We start from the raw sequence: 25449 nt of genomic DNA, 5'->3' as shown, positions 1-25449 counted from the left end.
CGAACCCGCGTCCCCTGCATCGGCAGGCGGACTCTCAACCACTGCGCCACCAGGGAAGCCCGAAAGCCCTTTCTTAAAAAGAGAATTCTCTTATAATTTTATTAGGAAAGAGGATCAGTCATGGTAGAAATACTCACATTAGATATTAGTAACATAAAGGTACTAATTCCTGGGTGCTCTGTGATTAAAAACAAACAAAAAAGCAGTATTTCAGCAATTCAACTGTGGCAACTACACAAATGGTCATTATTATCTTAGACACTTAGGAAATTGGGAGACCTGAGTGGTTTTTGAGGAAGGGAGTGGTGTAATGGAAAAACACTGTAGAAAAAATTTTTACCATGATTTTTTTTTTTTTTTTTTGGCCCGCTGTGTGGCATGTGGGATCTTAGTTCCCTGATCATGGATCAAACCTGTGCCCCTGAAGTGGAAGTGCAGAGCCCTAACCACTGGACCGCCAGGGAATTCCCTAGAATTATTTTTGAGGTATATATTTTTCTCATTTATTCAACAAACATCCTTGAAGGCCTCCTATATGCCAAATACTATACTAAGCACTGAGGATAGATACATGAATAGGAAATAGTCCCCGCCCTCAAGGAGCTCCTAGTACAGAGAGATGTTGAGGGTCTTTTATTATTGTGTCACTTACAACCATACCATCATCACTGCCTTCATTTGCTGTCATGTAGATAACACTAACATCATTGGCCCGCTTCCCATTATTTGTAAGAATCAGTGCTCTGGATTTTAGAGCATACATCTTATTATAAAGGACTTGGATGGTAGGTGATGAGAGTAAGCAACACCATTTTATACCTGTACTATTTCAAAGGGACAGAGACAAAATTAGATCATTTGAATATAGCTTGGAAAATGCTAAGATGATGGTTAATTCAGGGTGCTATGGGAGCACTTAACCCAGCTTGGGGAATTTGGAAAGGCTTTTTGTTTTTGTTTTTTTCAGCCGCGCTGTGTGGCTTGCAGGATCTTAGTTCCCTGACCAGGGATTAACCTGTGCCCTCGGCAGTGAAAGCGTGGAGTCCTAACCACTGGACCGCCAGGGAATTCCCTGGAAAGACTTTTTGGAAGAGGTGATGTCTGAACTTTGTCCGGGATGAGTAGGATTCATTGTAGCAGAGTTGGGAAAGAGCCCCCCAAGTAGAGGAAACAAGATTTCCAAAGACCCATAGATGAGGAAGACCTTTGAATATGGGGGACAGCAAGTAATGCAGTAGAGCTAACCTACAGAAAAGAAGTGAGGGGGAAATTGGGTAAGAGATAAGGCAGGAATGTAAGCTAGTGCCAATTTGTGTTGAGTTTTATATGCCCTGCTAAGATTTAGAATTTATCCTGAAGCTATGAGGAGGTATTCAGAAATTTTCAGATGTGAAAGTGGTATGATTAGATTGCATTTTTGAAAGATTCCTCTGACATCATGATGGATAATAGAGTTGCACAGAGATCACTTGTAGGAACTTAACCAGGAAATGATGAGGCCCAAAATAAGGTAATGGCAATAGAAGTGAAAGGAAGTGAATGGATTTAAAAAGTGTTGAAATGGGTTAGAGAGAACTAGATGTCAAATTGAATATGAAGCAGGATAATAATGTGATTTACTGACACCATTCACTGACACAGGGAAAATAGATTGATACTCAAGATTAAATAGGAGTAGGGGTGAGAAGGTATGTATTCCTTGAGTCATCAGGTGGAACTATCCAGAAGCAGGTGTGTATACAGGTCTGGAACCTGGCAAGAAATATGGCTTAGATAAAGATTTGGAGTCATCAGCATATGGATAGCAACTAAAGCCATGGAAAGTGGCTGAGAGGACCCAGGAAAGATACAGAGTGAAAAGATAATTATTCATATTTGCTCTGTGTATATTTGTTTTCTGAATAAATATTATCTGATAAACTAATATCTCTTTGTTATTTTATCCCTTCTTAATCAGCATCTTCCTTATTTAGGCCATTTGGAAAGAGGTAGGCCATCATCATGAAATCGAAACTATGCCTTTTCAAAAACTTATAAATCTGAAAGTACAAATACTTTAATAGTATCGTGCCATTCAAAGGGGATTCCGTTTTCTCACCTGAAACTTCTTTCTAAAATATGGTTTATCATTTTTATAGAGAATTTTGTTTTAATTGGAAAATAACATAATAATGTTAATTATTATTAGCATTTACAATACTGATAGTGGGAAGAAAATGAATAGAGTTCATTCTTTGAAGCACTGGATAATTTCCCCCTCCTCTTTAATAACCTCGTGTATGAATAATCAACACTGCAGATATTCAGAGAGAGTACAGAGAGAGGTATGAAGCATGTTTTGTCCGGTTTAGTCTTCTTGAGTATACTTTCCCCTGATCATGACTTACACATGGACCTGAGTTATTGTGGAGCATCACAGTATACTTGGGGCTTTTCAGGTATTCATCACTAATGGGTGGCTAAGTGACGTTGTGATCGTAGTGGCAGTCACAAATCGTGACGCTCGCTCTCCTGCCCATGGCATTAGCCTTTTTCTGGTGGAAAATGGAATGAAAGGATTTGTCAAGGGACGAAAGCTACATAAAATGGGACTAAAAGCCCAGGTAAGTTATAATGTAAATTTGTTTTCATAATATAAATCATTTATCAATATAATTCATATTTCTTATTTATAAATAATTGAGTTTACTCAATTATGCTTTATATATAGAACTACATATAGCCCAATCATACCTTCCTTCCTATGCTGGATTCTTAAAATATGCTTTTCAGAAATGATTATGGAAATTTATTCCACTGTTTATGCAACTGTGGTCAGCAATGGAAGTGAATCAGGGTATTTTGAAAATCTGCTTTAGCAAATTAACTGCATGATAATACCCTCTACTTTTGAAATGGAAGAAAATTATGAAATAAGAACAGAAAATATTTTTTCTACTATTTGGTAATTATTTGGTAATTTTTCATTACCAAAAAGAAAAACATGTTTTACTTGATATGCATTAGAAATCCTTAGTCCTCAATACCTGCAGAACTGGACAGTATTAGAGCTAGGATGACAGTGTATTGCAGCGGGAAAGCCGCTTTTGGAATCAGATAGACCTGGGTTTGAATCCCTGGTTTACCACTTACCAGTTGTGATCATTAACCACTCCAACTTGGCTTCCAGTTTGTTTTGGTTTTGTTTTTTCAATGGAAATAATAATCACCTCATCAGGTTATTGGGAGATTTCAGTGAGATAATTCTGTACTCAATTGTATGCTCTCTTAGGATACTGCAGAATTATTCTTTGAAGATGTACGTTTGCCAGCACGTGCCCTACTTGGAGAAGAGAATAAAGGCTTCTATTACCTCATGCAAGAGCTTCCACAGGTCAGAAGTATTAAAGAGTCTGTCTTTTGATTAGATAATGGACTGGAATAGAATAATATAGAACTATATAAATCCATGCATACAAAACTTGTGATATAGCCAGTCATTTGAGTACAACTTGAAGTTGTAAAAAAATATACATGACTTTTGTAGGCTGGACGTGTGAATAACTGAACTCAGGGATATCCAATCAAAGCTTATAAGTGAGTCAGGAAAATAAGATTTTCAGTTCTATGATTCTTTCTTGGAATGATTTTAGTGTCTTAACTACAAATCAAGAATTTTTAGCTCTTTGTAACGAAATATCAGCCAAAATATTTACCAGGTTTTTTTTTGTTTTCTTTTTTAATAATACCTGGGAATCAAAGAAAGCTGTTAAGTTCAGACTAAAAAGTTTTAGCCACATAGGGTCAGCCCTCACTTCTGTGTTTTCTGGTGTGTAGTTGCTGAGTGATTATTGAGCCTCAGATGTCAGCATAAGAGGATTCATCTGTCTGGTGACAACCACAGCATGCACTAAACATGAAATGGGACAGGGACTAGGAACCCTGGCACAGGATAGAATATGAAAATCACCAACAAGATGGAATTAAACTGACTATTGATACTTGGCGCTAATTCACCCTATGCCTTTTAAAATGTTGACTTCCTCAGGTATATTAGATGTGTGGTATGCAGAGATCAATAAATAAAAATCGACAACTGGAATTTCTTTTCCCATAAATGAGTAAAGAGAAGAGGAAAATAAATTCCTTATATACCTATATAAAGACAGTCATTCGTAAAAAATGAAAGATTTTTTTTAGAGACGTATGTGTCAAAATAGTCTTAGAAATCTCAGTGGAAGTCTTTTCTTATAAAGAGTTAAGAAGTAATCTTTAGGAGTTTTATAAAGATTATGCAATTTATTTTCATTGAAATCATGTGAAAATCGCTTGTGTAATTAGAATAATGTTCAAGACCTAATTTTGGGGTTATAGGAAAGGCTACTGATTGCTGAGTTGGCAGTTTCAGCCAGTGAATTCATGTTTGAAGAAACCAGGAACTACGTTAAACAAAGAAAAGCTTTTGGGAAAACAGTTGCACATATACAGGTAAGCTTGTTATTAGTATTAGATAGTATCAATTTACTCATCTGAAATGGGTCTAGGCTAAACATGAATATGGAGTAATTTTCATACAGGTGGTATCGACTGAAAAAATATGCACAACTTAAAAGTTGAGAATTATGTTTTATTTGGTGCACAACACTAAGCATGTAAGCACGAAATACAGCCTCTCAGATAGCTCTGAGGGACTGCTCCAAAGAGGTAAGGGAGGAGCCAAGGTATATAGGAGTCTTGCAACAGAAACCAGGTGGTCGGAACATCAAAAGATCACTGTTAATTAAAGAAAACCAGGCTTCTCAAAGTAATGAATGTATCGCTTTTCTATGTATGGGAAGATCCAAGAGTCTGGGCTCATTGAAATTGCTCCTCTGATATGCACCTTAACTATCTAGGGCCAGTATCCTGCTTTTCTCCATCCTGACTCCCCTCAGGGTGCACATCTGGGGGCCGCTGCAGTGGCTGCTGGCTTGATGGCTGCAACATCCATTGTTTATCTATGTGGCAAGCAACATTTTTCATCCACGGTGACGTTAGAATCCATGGAAGTGGATGAGATCACTTAGGGAGAGAGTAGAGATTAAGACAAAAGAGATCCTAGGACAGAGTCCTGAGAAAAAAATTGCAAGATTTAAAGGTAGAATAGGAAACTAAGAGCCTACAAAGAAAGCTGAGACAGCTAGAAAGGAGAAAGCAAATCAGGCAAGTATTGTTGTAGAAGCCAAGAGAAAAGAGGATTTCAAGTGGATGGAAGCTACTTAGAGGGAAAATGAGATGAAGGTCAAAGAGTGCCCATCGGACATAATGATATGGAGGTTATTTCATAAGAGCCATTAATGGACTGGCGTGGTGCCAGACCCCAGTGAGTAGAGCAGTGAATGGAAATGAGGAAGTCAAGATACTGATGACTGGCAACTCTTTCCTGAGTTTGGCTGGGAAGTAGCTGAGAGAAAGGATGGTAACTAGAAGGCAAGAAGAGGAGGGTGGGGAGGGAGTGAGGGAAATATTTGGAGATCAAGTGAAACATTTGGAGGTTATTAATTTTTGTTATTATTATTAGGATGAGAATGCTAGAGCATATTTTAATACCTAGACAAAGGATTTAGTAAAGAGGGAAAGATTGTAGGTATGGAGAGCAAAATTAACTGCATATGATCTTTCTTTGAGACAGTGTGAAGGTGTGGATGCCAAAGTTTCAATACATAGAAAGATAGGTCTTCCCATCCTGACAGGAGAGGAGTTTCCTCCACTGAAACAGGAAGGAAAGAGGAAAGGATGAGCAAGGGTTCAGCTCCGTTGGTAGAAAATTGCAAAAGCTCTCTTCCAGAGACTTCCGTACCTTTCCTTATCAATAGGGAATAAAGAGATGTGAGTGAATGGGGCGTGGAGGTAAGGAAGGTTTGAAATACCTTCTTCAGAGTGAGAGACTGAACTAACTAGAGACACTTACAGTAAGCTTCCTGGCAGTATTGAGGACCCAAATCAGGTTAGTGGTCATGCACTTATAGCGGAACCTTCTGCTATTTTGTGTATTAGCTTTACTAAAAGGGTTTTGCTCCCCATGTTCAAGCACAGAGAAAGGTGGATGATTGTGTTTAAACTTCCTGGGTTTTGCCAAGAAGTTTAAGTTATTTGCAAAAGAACTCAGTATATGGTAGCCGTAATCACTAAAATATCAATCAAATTTTAGACCCTCTAGTCTCTCCTTAAAATGAAGCAACAGCTTTTAAGTAATGCAGTCATCAAAAAAACTGGAGTTGGAAGTCTAAGTGAACATTTCTAAGTGGAATATCTTGGCTGAAAGGTGTTGTGAAGGGAAAGGGAAAGATGAAATACTTTGGTAACTTTTTAGGACAGCATTATAGAAGTTAAGTTCAGGTGTGGTTTAAATCCTAGTACAGCTACTTAAGTCTCTGTGGTCTATGCAAGTTTTATTATCTCTCTCAGAAGTACTTTCTTATTGTTAAGATGTGAGTAATATGAGTAGCTACCTCATAGAGTTGTTATGAAGATTAGGTGAGATAATACGCTTCTAATAAAGTGCTTAGAATATTGCCTGGCAAAGCGAGCTTTCATTAAAGTTAGCTATTACAGTTGACCCTTAAACAACACAGGTTTGAACTGCACAGGTCCATTTACATGTGGATTTTTTTCAATAACTACATTGGAAAAACTTTTGGAGATTTGTGGCAACTTAAAATACGCAGACAAACTGTATAGCCTAGAAATATCGAAAAAATTAAGAATAAAGGTATGGCACGAATGCATAAAATATGTGTAGATACTAGTCAATTTTATCATTTACTACCATAAAATATACAGAAATTTATTGTGAAAAGTTAAATTTATCAAAACTTATGCACACAAACACTTATAAATCATACGCAGTACCACTGATTACACTAGGCTACCATAAAGCAATCATATTGCTGTTTCTTTGTTATCGATGCACGAATCTTTTTACCGATAAATAAATTACATTTCTTTTTCATGTAATCTTTTCTTTTGAGAAATGTTGATATACATGATTTGTTTCACTGAGCAAGTATGTATTGATTGCCTTCTGAAGGTTGTGTGTTCAAATGTAATTTGATAGGCATGACTCTGGAAATACACATTATAACCTCCTAGCAACACAAAGAAAGTGATACTACTCGTTATCACTCTGACTTTCCCAACTGTATCCGAAGTGGAATTAATGTCATTTGCTTCTCAAAATGTTTATTAAAATACTCATGCCTTTAGCCCTATTCTGGATACTATAAAAAGTGAACCAGACAGACATATTTTTCCATCCCTTTGGTAATCTACACTTCCTGCATTTATGAACTTCATATAAAATTACAACAAAAATGACTATAATATTACCGAGATTGCCTGTATAGCTCAGAACATTAAATGTTATTTGACATTTAACCATGAAAAAACTAGAAAATCGGTATAATATTTACCCATAGGAGAAAAAGTTTCTTCCAAAATATTTATTTATTTAATAATATATATGTGTATAATATGTGTATATATGTATTTTGATAGCAAAAAGAAAAGAAATATTCTTAATCCTTTTCAAAGCAAGTGCCATTTTATTGCTGCCTTCTTTCAAAGGTAGTTTACTAAAATTTCACTAGGTGGCAGTAGGATTCTGCTTCCACACGTATATATAGCATTGGTGGGAGCCGTATTGTTTTCCACGTAAATATGTGGTTCTGAGATTTCTGAGATATTTCTTCTAATCTTCTTGTTTATATAAATAAGTATCTTTGAATAATATTTTCATATTCAATGTAGATATGTATTCAGAGAAGATGAATAACCAATAAGTGCTTATACCTCCTGTTACAGAGCTGGATATACAGTGGTTCCAGTATTAAATTGAAATAGGAGACCTTTAAATGTTATATTATATTTGGCCGAATCTCATTTTTATGACCATATAACGATTCAGTTTCCTTTCTCTTTGATATTCTTGAATTTTGAGACTTCTGACCACTTGGATGCATTTCACAAAATTTATTTTCTTTTTAAAAAAATTTTTTTAGTAGATCTTGAGTTTTTAACTTAATTGTGATGCTGTTTATTTATTTATTTATTTGTGGCTGCATTGGGTCTTCATTGCTGTGCGTGGGCTTTCTCTAGTTGTAGCGAGCGGGGGCTACTCTTCTTTGTGGTGCGTGGGCTTCTTGTTGCGGTGGCTTCTCTTATTGTGGAGCACGGACTCTAGGCACGCGGGCTTAAGTAGTTGTGGCACACGGGCTCCAGTAGTTGTGGCTAGTGGGCTCTAGAGCGCAAGCTCAGTAGTTGTGGTGCGTGGGCTCTAGAGCTCAGGCTCAGTAGTTGTGGGCCACGGGCTTAGTTGCTCCGAGGCATGTGGGGTCTTCCCAGACTGGGGATCAAACCTGTGTCCCCTTGTATTGGGAGGCAGATTCTTAACCACTGCGCCACCAGGGAAGTCCCTAAAATTTACTTTCTTTTTAGAATGGAGACCTACCGTACTTAAGTTGCGATAGTTATAGGATTTTCATGTTGTCTCATCCATATTCTCTATAGCTGCTGTGAAGTCTCTTGATTTTCTATGGAATGGACAATACAATAGTAAAATTCAGATATTACATAATGATAATGTCTGTCATTGATTGATGTTCCCTATATGCCAGGCACTGTGCCAAATGGATTGTCTTTTTTTTCTTCGCAACTCCATATAATAAATATTATATTTATCCTTATTTTACAGATAAGGATATTGAGGCATGAAGAGGTTAAATAACATGCCCAAGATTTAAAAAGTATTTGAACTCTGGAACCTACACTCTTAACCCATTCACTATTTTTACTACCCAGAAATCTAAGGTAGATAGACTTTTTCTTTTCTCACCTCTTTCACCCATGGACAACGAAATGAAAATTCAGTGTTCTTTTCTAACACAAGCTTTAGTTATTTCTTGTGTGGTATGTGCTCTTGATTCTAAAGGGACAACGTATTAGGGAAAAAATAGGAGAGGTAACAAATAACATTTCTTCTTTACATTTCTCCGAAAAGGGAATATTTAGTTCTTAGACCTTGAGTGTGGGGTTAATTAACTATAAAATCAGGTAGCAAACCTAAGTTGTTGTAGTTTATACTTGAGTCGTAATATATTAGAGTACATCTAATGGTGATGTTTAAATGGAATACTGGGCTCAATAACTTCTCCAAGGGGTCTTCCAATTCCATAATTCTATGATTCTAAGAACTGTGTTATTCAGAACTCTGAAAGAGATGCCATCTGATCCACTTTGCAACTTTAGGGAAATTTTTTTAAATAAAATGCTAGCTGCAGTATTATCTATGAGGGACTTAATGAATGTTAAAAAATATTGCTGTGAGCATGCTGATCGTTCACCAAAAGCACCTGCTAATAATGTGTGGTACAATTATTACCTACCATTCATTAGAGAACAATTTCTGAAAGCATGATGCAGTGTTTGCAATGAAGAGCAAAGACTAAATCTGTTTTTGGTAACACCCAACTCAATGCCAAGAGTATGTAAATATTTTATCTCTTATCCCCACGAGAGTAACTTATGCACTCTTGGTGGCGTTAATTCTGTCGAACCTGTGGACCTGAATGCACTGAAGCAAGAATTTTCTAAATGAGCCCATTCTGGTCTGAAATTTAACTTCAGCTTCTAGAAGCTCCTAGCATTTCCATAGAAACAGCTCTCTTATGAGATAACTGGGCTTAGAGATCTTGATTCTCTCATATTGTAAATAGTGAATAAGTTCTCAAATGTGCCATCGCAGGGTGGGGAGGCGGTGTGTAATAATATCTTGAGACTTGTCAGATTCCCCCTTATGTTCCAAATGAAGTGTCATGGGCAGTGTCATTGACCTACACCAAGAGTAAGCTAAGACCTCAGTTTCAGGGATTTTCATGGAATATATAGTCATCTATGTTCAATATATGGAAGGGTATTCCCCTGCTTTTTCATTTCCTGTTGCATCTTCAAATTCTTCTGTGAGTACACTTGGATGTGTGGGGTGGGGGTGGGAAACTTTGTGCTGATTAAAGTTAGAGATTTGGCCTCATTAAATAGAAATGGATAGAAAGGGAGGTAGAAAAAGTAAGAGAAAGTATGAGAGAGGAAGAAAGTTTTGGTAAACCTGGCATGTTCTAAATTAGAGGCCAGGATACAAGAGGTGGAAAAGTGTGGTGCCAGCCTCCCCACTGCTTGGCTTTAGAATCATTAGATGCCAGTCACATTGTCTGTTTCTAGAACAGGATGGAGTAAGCCCAAGGGAAAGGCAGTCAGTTTGGGTTTTCCATCAGCATAGTAGTTATGTTGATACACATATGAGGAATCTGTCCCTCAGAGCTCCTTCTCCAGCTGACAACACCCTGGTCTTGCCTGGTCCTGGGTCTTATTATACTCCTTTTCTACTCTTTTCCAGAAATGATAAGAACCCAAACTGTCTCTACTACAATGATGCTTTTAAGGGTTTGGTTTTGTGGTTTGAGATTGCTGTAAACAAGTAGCAAAGGCAGGTCAACATCCTCTGAATATCTGGTCCAGGAAGCCTTCTTCTGAGAGTGCAATCATGGCTTTGGACTTGCCATTGCGTACGTTGGGTGCATTCATAATTTCTAGTTTGAGATTCACTGTGCCACCAAGTTAGTGCCATTGTCATTAACTTCCATGCCTTTTATTAGCCACAGTGAAGGTCTCACTCATAAATTTCAAGCAGAATGATCAAAACTCTGTTCCTATCTGAATTTCCACAAGGAAGATAGAGCCAGCTGAACATAGCTGAGCCTTGAACTTGAGATCAACTAGAACGGGGTGTATTTTTGGAGGTTACCCAAAGTGGAAAGCCAGTAGTATTTCAAATTCAAGCCAGTTTCCTGAAGGTGGTTCAAGAGTTGGTGCCAAAGAGACCACATGAAAACTCAGAGTTCAAGGTGTGAGAGCCAAGAGTCAGGAATGCAAGAAAATTTGATTGAAGTTAGAGCAATCAAGAACAATTGAGGATGGTCTAGATAGAATGATTTCCAAGAATACTATTGGTTGTCTGTGGCCAGCAGGAGGAGGTATATAGGTATGTTATCGTTGACAATTCCAGACCATTCAGTTCAAGTTAGAGACTGTGCAAGCTATTGAGAGAGATAAGAGGGAGGGCGGGGAAAGGTGGAAGAGGTTGGAGGGTACTGGACTTTGATGTCTTGAGTGTTCTGATTCTGTTATTCTCCCATTGCATTCTACAGATCTAGATTAAATAGTTTGCAATATAAAATAATAATGTCTAATAAATATTTTTGATGTTGTCCCTCCAGCTTGTTATTTTATTACTTTACTCCAAGACAAAAAAGCAGAAAATGTGTATACTTAATTTCATTAATAGAGAAAAATTCTTCATGGATTTAGATTCTGGACAAAAATAAGTGTTTTCAACAGCTGTACCTAAAGAACTGTACCTCAAGATGGTGTTCACCCATTAAAGTCATGCAGTTTTTCGAAAAGTTCCCTAGATGGTCTAAATTTTTTAACCTAAAACATGAAATGTTATTTATTTATCTACTTTTGCATCTTATCTTTTAGTACAAGTTTTCTTAGCAATGAAATATAGTGGGTTTTTAATTTGAGCTGTTTAGTTAAAATATGCCTCTTTTTTGGAGAAAAAAACAGTAATTCCACTTTTGTTTTGCTCTAAAGATATTTTACTGTATAATTTTTGATATGCTAAGTGACTCAAAATATGCTCTTCTCCTATGCTCATCTTTTCCTTTCATTTCCTTTAAACTCAAGACAGTGCAGCATAAGCTAGCAGAATTAAAAACACACATTTGTGTAACCAGAGCTTTTGTGGACAGCTGTCTCCAGCTGCATGAAACGAAACGTCTGGACTCTGCCACTGCTTCCATGGCGAAATATTGGTATGCATGCTATGGTAATTAAAATGTGGTGTTTGCACAGATTGTTATGGAAATCTTCCAACTTGAAACTCAACCTTGAGGGTCTTAAAGGAAGAAGGCTAAGTAAATGAAAACTAGCAATAAGAACCACCTTTTTAAAAAATGCTGAAGGGCCCCATTAAACATATAAATTTATAATGTGCTAAAATTTACTCAAGTTGGTTTTTAACTTTTAGCTTGCCATCGAAAGTAAAATATTAAGAGACTAAAATAGGATGACTGATTAGTTCATTCAAGTAGTAGTTTAATCTCAAATTATCTGACGAGTGGCAGTATAGTGAGATCACAAAATTACAGTAATACTTAGAGTCCTGAGATAGAGTCCCAATTCTTTCATTAAATAACTGCAATTAAATTAAATTATTTCTGGGCCAACATTTTGATATCTGTGAAATGAGTAGATTGGGCAGGATTTTTCTATTTAAGATGTTTTCCAGATCTAAGAAGAATTTCTGAATATTTGACTGTCCAGTCAAAAGCTGTACATGCTCTATTAAGCAAAAGGGAAAAAAATGTCCTATAGAATGACTTTCATTTGTATTAAAGATGATTAGCAATGGTATTAAAGATGTGTTAATGAAAAAAGACCCCTCTAAGGCTTTTGTGTATTTTAAGATTTAAGAACATAGTTTAAATCAAATTCTGGAAATGGGTTTTGTTTCCTCTTTTAAAAACAAACATTCTCACATCTCATTAGCCCAAAAATAACCTGGAAAAAATTCCTGTCATTATTCATTAACTTGTGTTCAGTTCAGTCAGCAGAAGAATGGGGAAATATGCAGAATAGTGGTTTATGTAATGATTCCAAAATAATAAAGTTGCCAGGTTGAAAAGTCATGTGGAATTACTAGAAACTTGCACTTTTGGGGGAGACATTTTACATTCACATTTATAGCAAGTTTTTTGACTAGTGGGAAAAAGAGTAAAAATATTTTAGATAAGATATTTTTGGAAAAAGAGATATTTGGATAGCTGTTGGCCTTATTGGTTTTTGAAAACACCAGGTTTATAGACATACTGGTATTTCATTTTGCAGCAGAGGGAACAAGTAGTTTCAACCCAGCAAATATTTTACTAAAATACTCGCCAATACAAAAATGTATAGAATTCCAAATATCACTGCCCCCTGAATCTTGTCTGTTAATCATTATATTGTTACTGTATTTCTCAGGAACATCCTGACCTGTCCTATGGCTTGAGTTAAAAATTATTTTTTATAGGAAAATGTGTCTATGCTTACCTTTTCTTTATATTTCCCACTGTTGAAAGTAAGTAGAAAAGATTTTGAACTAACTTGTATTTTATGTTAAGATGAATAACGTTCCTACCAGTCATCTCATGGATTTTAACAATAGTTAAAATTGTTGTGATAAGATCAGAAAAGGGTATTTCTCAAGCACCTCATGTTAATATACATATACTTCAGGAATAATAATTCCAAAATAATCTTTAATGAGTTTCCTATATGATAGTAGGTACTTTAATAGAGGTCTGCCCTCTTAGGTTTTCACTTTTACTTTCAGTTTATTTCTGAAAACAATTTTTTTTCAGTTACTAAAATTCAGAATTGCAACCTTTAGGTAGGAATTGACACATTTAAAGAAAAAAAACACATATTACACAAGGCAGAAGAAAATAGATGACTGTATAATTATTCAGTTAACTTCGATCACATAGAGAATCTGCATAAATTAGACCAAATTCAAGTTTTTACTATATTCTTTTCAGGCTTAAGGTAGCCAACACCTAATAAATAGTCTAAGCTTTCTACATTTTGTTTCTAGACTTAACAAAAACCCAGCCAGAAGTATAATTGATGAAGAAAGTATTTGTTATATGAAAATTCTCTTGAGATATATTTCACGTGGAATTTATATCAATCTTCTCTGGCTGGCTAATATGCCTAATTTTAATTGTTTGATAAATGTAAGCATTTAAACAATCATAAATAATTTGTTTCCTGATTGTAAAGCATCTCATGAAAATTCATTTCAAATGTTCCTTTTCTGCTTTTTATTTTGGTCATCTAGGGCATCTGAGTTACAGAACAGTGTAGCTTATGACTGCGTGCAGCTGCATGGAGGTTGGGGATACATGTGGGAGTACCCAATTGCAAAGTGAGTATGCCTGTTGTGTTACACTCTTCTGGGTAGCGTGAAGAGAAAGGAAAATTTCTTTAACTCTCCTTTGTCCATTGAGTACAAAGGGAAAGGAGGTGCAAAATCTTTGTATTTTTCAACTGACTATGGAGTGTGTTCAAGTAGATAGAAAGAGCTTCATGTTATCAGCTCACCACTAGGATTTTGTCATATTTTTTAAAAGTGAAGATGTACTGCATTATATAATATACTAAATATAAATGTAAATAAATATAAATATATAATATACTAAAGTTTTATTTGAATCATTATACAGAGGGATTAATATCCCTATTTTATTGTTGAATAATATTTTATTATAAGTGATTATAGTTAATTATTCAGGTTTTTTCTAGTTTTTTACTGTGACAATGCCGCAATAAACGCCTTCATACATTTATCTTAGATACATGTGTGTTTGATTACAACAGGACAAAGTCCCGAAAGTAGTACTGCTAGTTCAAAAGTATGTATATTTTAAATTTTAATGCATTTCCAGATCATTTCCTCCAGTTTGAAGCAACTCATACTCAAATGAACAAAGTCTAAGGATGACTTCTCCTCCTAAGCTATGAATGTTATTGCCCTTTAAACTTTAAGTGAATCTAATGGGTAAAAAATAGGTTATTATTCTTCCTTTAATTTGCATTGACTATTAATTATTTTATTTTGTTTTATTTTATTTTATTTTACTGTAGTAAGAGCACTTAACATGAGATCTACCCTCTTCACAAAATGTTAAGTGTTCCATACAGTATTGCTAACTGTAGGCACAGTGCTGTACAGCAGGTCTCTAGAACTTATTCATCTTGCTTAACTGAAACTTTAGGCCCATTGATTAGTAACTCCCCATTTCCCCCTCCCCTTAGCCCCTGGCAGCCACCATTCCTCTTTGAGTCTATGAATTTGTCTATTTTAGATGCCTAATATAGGTGGGATCATGTAGTATTTGTCTTTCTGTGACTGGCTTATTTCACTTAGAAGAATGTCCTCAAGGTTCATCCAGGTGGTGACATATTGCAGAATTTCCTTCTGTTTAAGGTTGAATAGTATTCCATTATATGTTATACTACAGTTTCTTTATCCATTCATCTGTCCGTGGACATACAGGTTGTTTCCACATCTCGGCTGTTGTGAGTAATACTGCATTGAACATGTGAGCGCTAGCATCACTTGGAGGTCTTGATTTCAATTCTTTCGAATAAATACCTAGAAGTGGGATTTCTGGATCATATGGTAGTTTTATTGAATTTTTTGATGAATTTCCATACTATTTTTCATAGCAGCTGAGATGCACCACTTTGCATTCCCTCTAACAGTGTGCCAGTATTGCAGTTTCTCTATATCCTCGACAACACTTGTCTTTAGGCTTTTTTGTTAATAGCCATCCTGACAGGTGTTAGATGATATTTCATTGTGGTTTTGATTTGCATTTCCCTGGTGATTAGTGACATTGAGCATTTTTTCATATACCTTTTGGTCGTTTGTATGTCTTCTTTCAAAATATCACTTTTTTAAAACTAAAAAAAAAATAGACATTATAGAAAAATTAATCTGCATATAGAAAGGATCTAAGCTGTCGTGTTTTAAATTTTTTATTGTCTATTTTGCTCTAAAAATAAATCAAAAGTATTATTTTTTTCTAAGTAGAATTTGTACTTCCTTCAACTTTAAAATAAATTAAATATAGCCTTTTTATTGTATTACATATGCATATTCTTGTTATCATTTCGAAGCAGTACCAGTTTGTCAGTAGGCAGCATCCTCTTCCATATTTCTTCCTCCATCTCCATGATTTCTTCTTTCCCTCTTCCTATAGTCTTTTGCCTCAGTAATCTCTCCATGGCATTTCTCCTCCTCATAGCAGAAGATATATTTTTCCTCTTATTTGGCAATATTTTCAGTTTATAAATTTTCTCAGGGAAGTTTTTGCTATATAGAGAGGAGTCCAATTTAGTTTTGAATCTGAGAATGAGAATGCTATGAGCTTCCAAAAACTTCTTATAATTTTAATCTAAATACAGAGTATCTAAAAGAGAAAAATTATCAAACTAGTATTCAAACTTACTTTCAAATTTATCATTTTGGCAATCATAATTGAAAACATTTGATTTGCTTATAGTCCTTAATGAGGAAAATAAACATTTTATTCAAGTTACATTAAAAACAGAAGCTCCAGCATAGAGCTTCTGTTAGGTATAATTTACTAATTTTCTGTAGCCACTGGGCAGCTCAGAAAGCTTTAATCACAGGGTGTGTATAATTTATAACCTTTTATAAAAACTCAGCAACAAGTGGGGTTTTTCCTTCCTTCAGAATGTAGACATGAAGTAGCTAAATGATTTCCTTTACTTTATCAATCCTTGGACTTGGATTTTGGTATATCCTTCCAGAACTACTTCAAACAGGCCTTAATCAAGAGCAGATTTATTTTTTTTTTATCTTTGTATAGTCATGAAATCAAAGTAAACACTGAGTTATGCTAGCACAAATTAAATCATCTCTGGAATTTTTCCTGTGTGTTTTCATGTTTTAGTCATAATATTAATCCACCTTATTGACAATATTCAAAATGCTAAGAAAGTAAAATAATAATGGGTGTTTATATTTTTCGATTTAACTGTGCTATTATAACTGCTGCAGGGTATGTAGACATGTCATGGCTCAGTGCTTGTCTAGTTTGGTTCGGTTCCTAAGAAAGGCATGTTAGGTGAAGAGGAGTCAACCATCTACATGGTCCAAGATTAGAGCGTAGCAGAAGTCTTGGTCTCTGTTTTCTTAGAGGCAATTCCATGAGGTCAATAGCAAGCAGAAATTTTAACTTGATGGCTTATTTGAAATCCCTAGTTTCAATCTGAGAGACTTACATTTCCTTTCAGGAATAATCATCCCCTTCTTGGCCAGCTGGTTGGTTTGAAGACTGTATGAACTTTTAAACTAGACTGCTATTTCTCTCCCCAAAGACATAGGGAAGGAACTTTTCATAAGATAATGAGAGAGAGTAGTAGGATAATATCAAAAAAGCTAATTAGATACATTAGGCAGTATGTGGCTGAAGTGTACAGACTTTGATGGGATAGAAAAAAAAATCATTCTAATTGTGTTTTTATATCCTAAGATTAAGCTATATTATTTGTGTGTGTGTGTGTTGCTGAGTCTTGGTTTCACAGATCAAAGAGGTGCTTTTTGCTTTTTGCTTTTGTTTTATTTATTTGTTTTCTGTTTGTTTAAAAATAACCAGCCTTAAGCATGGGAGTTTACTTCAGTCTTACTCATTCGGCTTGGGCCTATGACAAGTGAGGCTTCAGTTTTGCCATTTCAAGACCTGTCTGCAGTGCTAGGAAGAGCAGCCTGAGACAGAGCACTTCATCACTGTGGGGTTAAGCATTCCTTCTGCTGCCATTCTCTGTTAATTTTAGTTGATGACTGAATTTAATTAGTAACCTATAAAAGGGCTACTGATCTCTGTCAGTTACCTACTCCATTGGAACTTCTTTAATGTGAAAAAAAATATGCCCAACCTGATCCAAAAATGTCTAAAAGCACTGAGATGGCTGAAGTAGGCTGAAGTGCCAGGTAAGTCCTCTAAATGAAAGTGCTAGATTTTGTGGGCAACAGTGGGATCTGTTCAAAAGAAAAAATATATTTGAAAACGCATATGTCTCTAGATTTCAAGCATCATAAGAAAGTAGCTATTGAGACTCTAAAATTCCTTTGTAATACAGGAAATCAAATCAATAAATATTTACTGAGCGCTCACTGTTTGTAAGGTACCATGGTGAACGTGGACAAGGAAAAGTTCAGAATTGGTCATGTGTCTAGAGAGCATGCACATTTAATTTGTCTCAAATTAAATTAAAAAAAAAATGTAATGCTTGAAAAAAATGCCTTTGAATTTGTCTACTAGAAAAGTCCAAAGCTCAGTAACTAATCTCACATTTCTGGGCCAATGAAAATGTTGAGATGTAATAAAAAAGATACTTGCCGGGCTTCCCTGGTGGCGCAGTGGTTGCGAGTCTGCCTGCCGATGCAGGGGACACGGGTTCGTGCCCCGGTCCGGGAAGATCCCACATGCCGCGGAGCGGCTGGGCCCGTGAGCCATCCACGTACCACAAAAAAAAAAAAAAAAAAAAAGATACTTGCCAAAGTGGCAGGATACCTACCTTTTCATTCCAGGCTGCCAATGATCTGTTATGTGACCATTAAATAGCAACCGTTAATTAGTATATGTATTAACTTTTCAGCATCTCAGTTCCTTTACCTGCAAAACAATAATAATATTTATCCTCCCTAATTCCAGAGCTGAGAGGATAAAATGAGATGAGAAAAGGTAAAACCAACTATATAGTGTTATGGTTGCTGTCATCACTACCCAAAGTGAATTCCTTCCTGTTTTTTTATGTCAGTATACTCAGCCACTCAGTATTTCAACCTCATACATTACTGGAGTGACTGTTAATCATTTCCAAAAAATAAGTTACTTGTTAACTTTGTGAAGTAATATTTTCTGAAGCATCAGTTTATACTGCTGATGGCAGCAGTAGTGATGGGAATCTAAAGGATGTTAGAAAATATGTACTTTCTTTTCTCTTTTGTTTTTTATAAAACCAGTAGATTTCAGCTTTTGGGGGGAAACATTAAAGGTAACAAGATATTAAGACATTCCATCCATTTCTAAATTTACAGTTGCCCTTTTTGGAATGTTATTGTATGTGCTGAATTTTACAAAATTAAATCAAAAGAAACATACTTAGAAATGTTATTTTGAATTTGTAATCTCTTCAAGCAGGCTAAAACAAAACTATTCAAATGATCAATATCTTAATAGAATTTTATAATTATGCCAATCTAGGGTGGATGCCATATGAAAAAAAAGTAATTTACGAAGAACTTCTCTTGTTTGGATTTCATTAAATGAACACTTTAAAGTAATTAATAGTTACCTGGTGAGACAAAATTTATAATTTCTAATATCTTTTGTTTGTTCATTCAATCATCTTCTTATTTATCCAGAGCTTATGTGGATGCCCGAGTTCAGCCAATCTATGGTGGTACCAATGAAATAATGAAGGAGCTAATTGCAAGAGAGATCGTCAGTGACAAGTAGACATCTGCCCACATCCTGGAATCCTATTACAACTAATCTGGTTTTAAATCTACTCAAGATAAAATACAACCTGGAAAGGGAGGGAACACTAAACATGTTTTTATATGCTCTCTCTACAGAGAAAGAAATCAAATACAAATACAAGATTAACACAGTGGGAGGAGAAATCTTTGAATCCAAAGATCCTAAAGTTTTCCAATATAAAGGTTGGTAGGATCCTAAACCTTTCCAATTAAAAGGTTTAACTTTTAATTTTTTATATAGCTAAAAGGCAAAGATTTTCTGATTCTAGAAGCCTTAATGTTTCATTTATCCTTAAAATTCTAAAAGAGTGTAGTCACTTAGAGCTTTAAAATTGAGGCAGAAATAATTTTGTTATTATGCTATAAAAATGGGATTAATAATATATACAGCACATTGACTTTAAAGAGGAAAAATAAATATAATTTACAATGCAAAATACGTTTAGCTATCTCTTAGTCCAAATTTCCCGGAACAGTGGTTTCTACCACCCTATCCTAAACCTCTGTTTTTAAGTAATGAAACACTTTCTTCAAGCCAAAGCTTATGCCGAGTCCTTGTGAAATCCTGTTGTGTGAAGAACTGCTCTGGTTGAAGCAGGAAGCCTTCCTACCTTATGGCCTTAGAATCACTAGACTCAGCTAAGCAAATCCCCACTAGAGAATGCCACTGGTTGCCTTGACCACTGACCCCTGGGCTTTCAACAGATTTCCATCCCAGTTTAATTTCTAGGAGAACACAGAATAATCCATCATCCTTTAGTTTCAAGATATTGATGTATTTATAGGTATCAAAACAGTGACTTTTATTTTGGAGCAGTGTAATTTTTTAATTAATTTAACAGATTTATACTTTGTGTCATCTATAAGCTAGGCTGTTAAAAATATGATGAGAAATATGATTTAAAAAATTGGCAAGATCCCTGCTAATGAGTGAAGAAATAAGTTGTAATAAATAAGGTAAGAAGCAAGTAAATAAACAAAATAATTTCAAATAATGATAAAGGCAGTAAAGGAAATAAAGTAAGCATTTAAAGTAGGAAAGTGAGGAAGCAACGTTCGGTTTGAGACTATTATCAAAAAATAAGCCATTCATTTGTAAACTGCTAGCATAATTTTAGTACTTGTTTTTCTTTGCATATATTGCTGAGACAGTGAATAAAGTAGTTTCTAAATGGAAATAAATAGGTGTATTCTTGTTTAACTTAGAGAACCTAAACATTTTATTTGGTGTTGTGGGTATTAAGCATTGTTTTTTAATGCAGTCTTTACAACTGGGTAGAGCAGAGAGTAGAGAAAATACTTTGATACCATTCTATCCTAGTCTTATATACCTTCAATTTGCTCTTGAGTTGAAGTTTGTATGATTGCCAACTTGAGTCCTTGCTCAGTAGATACCATGCAAAATTGGTTAAAATAAATTCTTATTAGATATTACTGTATTTGCCACTTTCACCTCACTTCTACTACCAGGAAACAATAGAGAATTAGACCAACCGCCCCAGCCCCAGCCCCAGCCCCTTTCCCAGGATTAAAGGAAACTAGATTTTAGGAATTAAACATCTGTAGGATAAACAGTAAAGTAACATAGTAGGAAATGCCTGCTATGTAGAGGTGGACAAACCTAGGTTTGAATGATGACTCTACCATTTAGCAGCCATTGGACCTTGGGCAAATTATTTAACTTCTCAGGATTCTTTCAGGTACAAATGACAAAGAAACCCAATTCAGACCATCCTAGGCAAAAACTTGTGTGCTAGCTAAAATGAATTGTAGAGTACCTCATACAATCTAAAGAACTGTAGGAGCTCGTGTCTCAAGGGCCTGATTGAGATTCAGGACTGTCAGCACTTACACTATATCCGTTTATTTCTACTTTTCTTTGCAAATTGGCCTAATGCACACTGCAGAGAAATTTCATCATAGGGCCTGTAAAAATGACCTTGGGCTGCTCCAGGCCTACATCCTTCAGCACAATATCATTATAAGGTGGGGAAAGGTGCACTATAATTGACAGTCTCATCAGGAGCACACAGACTGGGGGAAGCAGTTCCTGAAGCAGAGAGTGGTATTATCAAAAGAAAGGGAACAGAAAGTCTGCTGGGCAGCCCTTAATCACACTCACACACACGCACAAAGTTATTACAGTCCACTAGAGCTAGGAATAGGTTCTTGTAATTTTTATATATCAGAAAGTGAAAGGACTTCTAAGGTAGGATATTTTCTTGGAATGATCCCTGAGATCTCTTTTCTATCTCTTCTAAGCTAGTCGTTTGGGCTTCCCTAGTGGCGCAGTGGTTGAGAGTCCGCCTGCCGTTGCAGGGGACACGGGTTCGTGCCCGGGTCTGGGAAGCTCCCACATTCCGCGGAGCGGCTGGGCCTGTGAGCCATGGCCGCTGAACCTGTGCGTCCGGCCAGTCGTTTATCTTGCAAATTCAGTCTTCTTTGCACCCCCAAAAGAAGCAAGTGTTGTAGCATGAGCTTACAGTAAATAGCAAAACAGGGAACTCAGAATGTGTTCCTTAACCTTCTATTTAGTTTTCATTTCTTAAATAGCTAATCTTCGTGTTTTGCTTGTATGGCTTTGATAGTTGTCCCCTAGGGAAGGAATTTATCATCTGTATCTCATGCAGTGCTAAGTGCTCAAGAAATGATAAATAATAATAATGCTCAAAGGAACAGACTGGGCCAACACAGCAAGAAAGCCACACTGTGTAAATAATTAATGAGAATCAAAAAGCCTGAGTAATTTTGGGTTTTGGCTGAGATTTTTAGAATCATAATTATTGCCTTAAAATTATTTTTGCCCTTTATTTCTTTGATGTTGTCATTGAAAATGACAATATATAGAAGAAGCTGTTTTGATTTGCTGTTTTAAAAATCTAACTGCAAATCTTTACAGTAATCTAGTAATTTTAGTAGTTTATTGCTCAAGGTATAAAATTTCTAGGAGACTGGGTTTTTTTCATATGTCAGTATTATTTTTGGCACACACAGCATTTATTTATTTGGAGTCATTGGAAAGATTTGACATTGAGATGGAAGCCAACTGTAGGCCTATCATGTCTACTGCTTTATAATAAATGTTGAAAAGGAGTTTTACACTATTTTTGAAATCTCATTATCATGAGAAACTTTTTAAAAAATTACAGAAAAATTCAAACACACTCAAAAATAGTGAAGATAGTGTAATGAGCCTCTAGCTTCAACATTTGCCAGTGATCTCCCTCATGTTTTTTTCTCAATAATTTTGAAGCAAATCCCAAACATGATCCTATCTCATACACATATATATTTCAGAATATGTATCTAACTGATATATCTAACTGATGAAGGTTATTTTTGTAACCACAAGGCCATTATCATAATTTTAAAACTTAAATTTAAAATATAGTTCCAAATTAACAGTAAAGTTTTCTCAGTTGCCTCAAGAATGCCTTTTGTAGTTGGTTTGTTCAAATCAGGATCCAAGCAGGGTCCACAAATTGCATTTTTTGGTATTTTCTTCTATATATTTTATAACAGTCTTCTGTTCTCTCTTTTTCCTTCTCCCTTTCTTTTAAATTTTACTTTTTAAATGAACATACAGCAAATTTGCTTGTTTTGGGTATATATGCATATGATAAAATTACCTTTTTTGGTACTCTGAATTTTAGCACATATATAGATTAGTGCAACCACCACAATCAGGATACAGAACAGTTTCATTAACCCCAAAAACTACCTCATGCCCTTTATAGTCACATCATTTCTGCTTCTCTAACCACTGGCAACTACTGATATGTTCTCTGTTATTATATTTTTGTCATTTTGGAGCTCATATAAATGGAATCATATAGTATGTAACGTTTTAAGAACAGCTTTCTCTTAGCAAAATGCATTTAAGATTCATTCATGTTGTGTGAATTAATAGCTCGTTCCTTTTTCAGTGCTAAATAGAGTCCAGTGTATGGGTGTACCACAGTTTATTCATTCACCTTCTTAAGGATATTTTGACTGCTGAGATTAAATACCCAGGCAAGGAATTTTGGGGTCATAAAGGTAAATGTATGTTTAACTTTATAAGAAACTGTCAAGCTGTTTTTCCAGAATTCCTATGCCATTTTGCCTTCCCACCAGCAATATGAGTTCCAACTGTTCTGCATCTTCTCTAGCACTTGTATTTTTTTATTTTAGCCATTCTAATAGATATGTAGTGGTATCTCATTGCAGTTTTAATTTGCATTTCCCTAATGCCTAATGATATTGAACAGCTTCTCGTGTGATTATTTGCCATTCACATATCATCTTTGGTGAATTATCTGTTCAGATCTTTTACCTATTTTTAGTTGGGTTGCTTGTTTTCTTAATATCGAGTTTTGAGACTCCTTTACATATTTTAAACTGTCGAGCACAAGGCATATTCAGGCTGACAGATTCAGCCAGTAAAGAAACAACGGGCCCTTTATAGACTCATTTTTTTGCTTACATAGGGAGTGCAAAGATGAGTAGCCAAAGGTGCCAGCCCTCTGTGGCCTTTGCACAGGATGACACAAACAAAAGAGGCCAGATGACTGCAACGAGAATTATGGGATACTCCTGCTGAGGATTTCATTCCATGATACTGCTAATCAGTTTTATAGCTGCAGATTTGCCTTAAGGATGGTGAGGCAGAAAGCCTCATACCCCACCAGAACCTGAAAACAATGAGAAACTGCCTAATGACAGCCCCCTGGGTAGATAGGGAAGCGAGTGAGAAATAGCACTGTAGCAGCACCTCGCGGGTCTCCCATGCTCTCCTGTTCCAGGAGGGTCACAAGGCATTCTGTTATTCTGTCAAGATTCAGCCGCCGTCCAAGCCTTGCCTATGTGGCCTGTGTGGAAACATGCAAGGTCGTCAGGCTCTGGCTGTTCCCCTAGAGATACAAGTCCTTTCTCAGATATGTGATTTGTAAATATTTTCTCTCTATCTGTAGCTAGTTCCTTCATTCTTGTAACAGTGGGTTTCATAGAGCAAAAGTTTTTAATTTTGATGAATTTTGATTTATCAATTTTTTCTTTTATGGAGTACATATTTGGTATATCTAAGAACTCTTGGCTCAAACTCAAATCATAAAGTTTTTCTCCTGTTTTCTTTTAGGAATCTTATATTTTGTGTTGTTCACTTAGATCTATGTTCCATTTAGTAATTTCTTTAGGGGTGAGATTTATGTCAAGGTGCATTTTTTTTTTTGCATATAGATGTATAGATATCTAATTCTTCTTATAGCACTTGTTGAAAAGAGTATCTTTTTTTCATTGAATTGCCTTTGTACTTTTGTCAAAAATCAATTGACCATATTGTGTGGATCTACTTCTGGACTCAGTTCTGTTTCATTGTGTATCTTCCTCTTTATCTTAGTTACAGTAGCTTTATAGAAAGTTTTAAAATCAGATAATGGGATTCCTCCAACTTTATTCTCTTTCAAAATTGTTTTGGCCATTCTGATTTCTTTAGCTTTCCATGCAAGTTTTAAAATCAACTTATCTATATCTACAAAAAAAAAAAATCCTGCTGGGTTTTGATTGGAATTGCAGTAAATCTATAAATTTGAAGAGAATTGCCATTTTTGCTATGCCGAATCTTCCAATCCTGGAATGGGAATGTCTGTTTATTTAGATCTTTGGTTTATTTCTTCAGTATTTTGTAGTCTTCAACATAGAGATCCTATATGTGTTTTGTTATATTTATAATTAAGTATTTCATTTTGGGGGGGCAGCTACTGTAAATTGTATTTGTTTGTTTGTTTGTTTGTTTTCGGTATGCAGGCCTCTCACTGTTGTGGCCTCTCCCGTTGCGGAGCACAGGCTCCGGACGCACAGGCTCAGCGGCCATGGCTCACGGGCCCAGCCGCTCCGCGGCATGTGGGATCCTCCCGGACCGGGGCACGAACCCGTGTCCCCTGCATCAGCAGGCGGACTCTCAACCACTGCGCCGCCAGGGAAGCCCTGTAAATTGTATTAATGCTTAATTCTGGTTTACAATTGTTTATTGTCAATATAATTTACTGTTCTTTGTTGATCTTGAGTCCTATTGTCTACTAAACTCACTTATAAATTCTAGGAGTTTTTTTGTAGATTCCTTGGGATTTTCTACATAGACAATAATGTCATCCATGAATAGGGACAGTTTTATTTCTTTTTAATCTGTATACCCTTCATTCCTTTTTTTTTTTTTTTTTTTTTTTGCGGTACGCGGGCCTCTCACTGTTGTGGCCTCTCCCGTTGCGGAGCACAGG

General features: G+C 35.8%; 1 protein-coding gene across 1 annotated transcript in view; it reads left to right on the top strand.

The window, feature by feature from the left end:
* ACADL (acyl-CoA dehydrogenase long chain) overlaps nucleotides 1-21439 on the top strand; it is a 41202-nt gene extending 19763 nt beyond the window's left edge. The window contains exons 6-11 of the mRNA XM_007120495.4: nucleotides 2439-2603; nucleotides 3272-3373; nucleotides 4354-4467; nucleotides 11761-11888; nucleotides 13958-14044; nucleotides 19079-21439. Of these exons, the coding sequence (XP_007120557.2) occupies nucleotides 2439-2603; nucleotides 3272-3373; nucleotides 4354-4467; nucleotides 11761-11888; nucleotides 13958-14044; nucleotides 19079-19172 (690 nt within the window). The 3' untranslated portion in view covers nucleotides 19173-21439. The remainder of the gene's footprint in view (nucleotides 1-2438; nucleotides 2604-3271; nucleotides 3374-4353; nucleotides 4468-11760; nucleotides 11889-13957; nucleotides 14045-19078) is intronic.
* The last annotated feature ends 4010 nt before the right edge of the window (nucleotides 21440-25449 follow it).

This window comes from Physeter macrocephalus, chromosome 2, assembly GCF_002837175.3.
Source record: "Physeter macrocephalus isolate SW-GA chromosome 2, ASM283717v5, whole genome shotgun sequence".
NCBI lineage: Eukaryota > Metazoa > Chordata > Mammalia > Artiodactyla > Physeteridae > Physeter > Physeter macrocephalus.
Note: the sequence above shows the minus strand (reverse complement) of the source record. Positions and strands in the feature narration are given on the sequence as shown.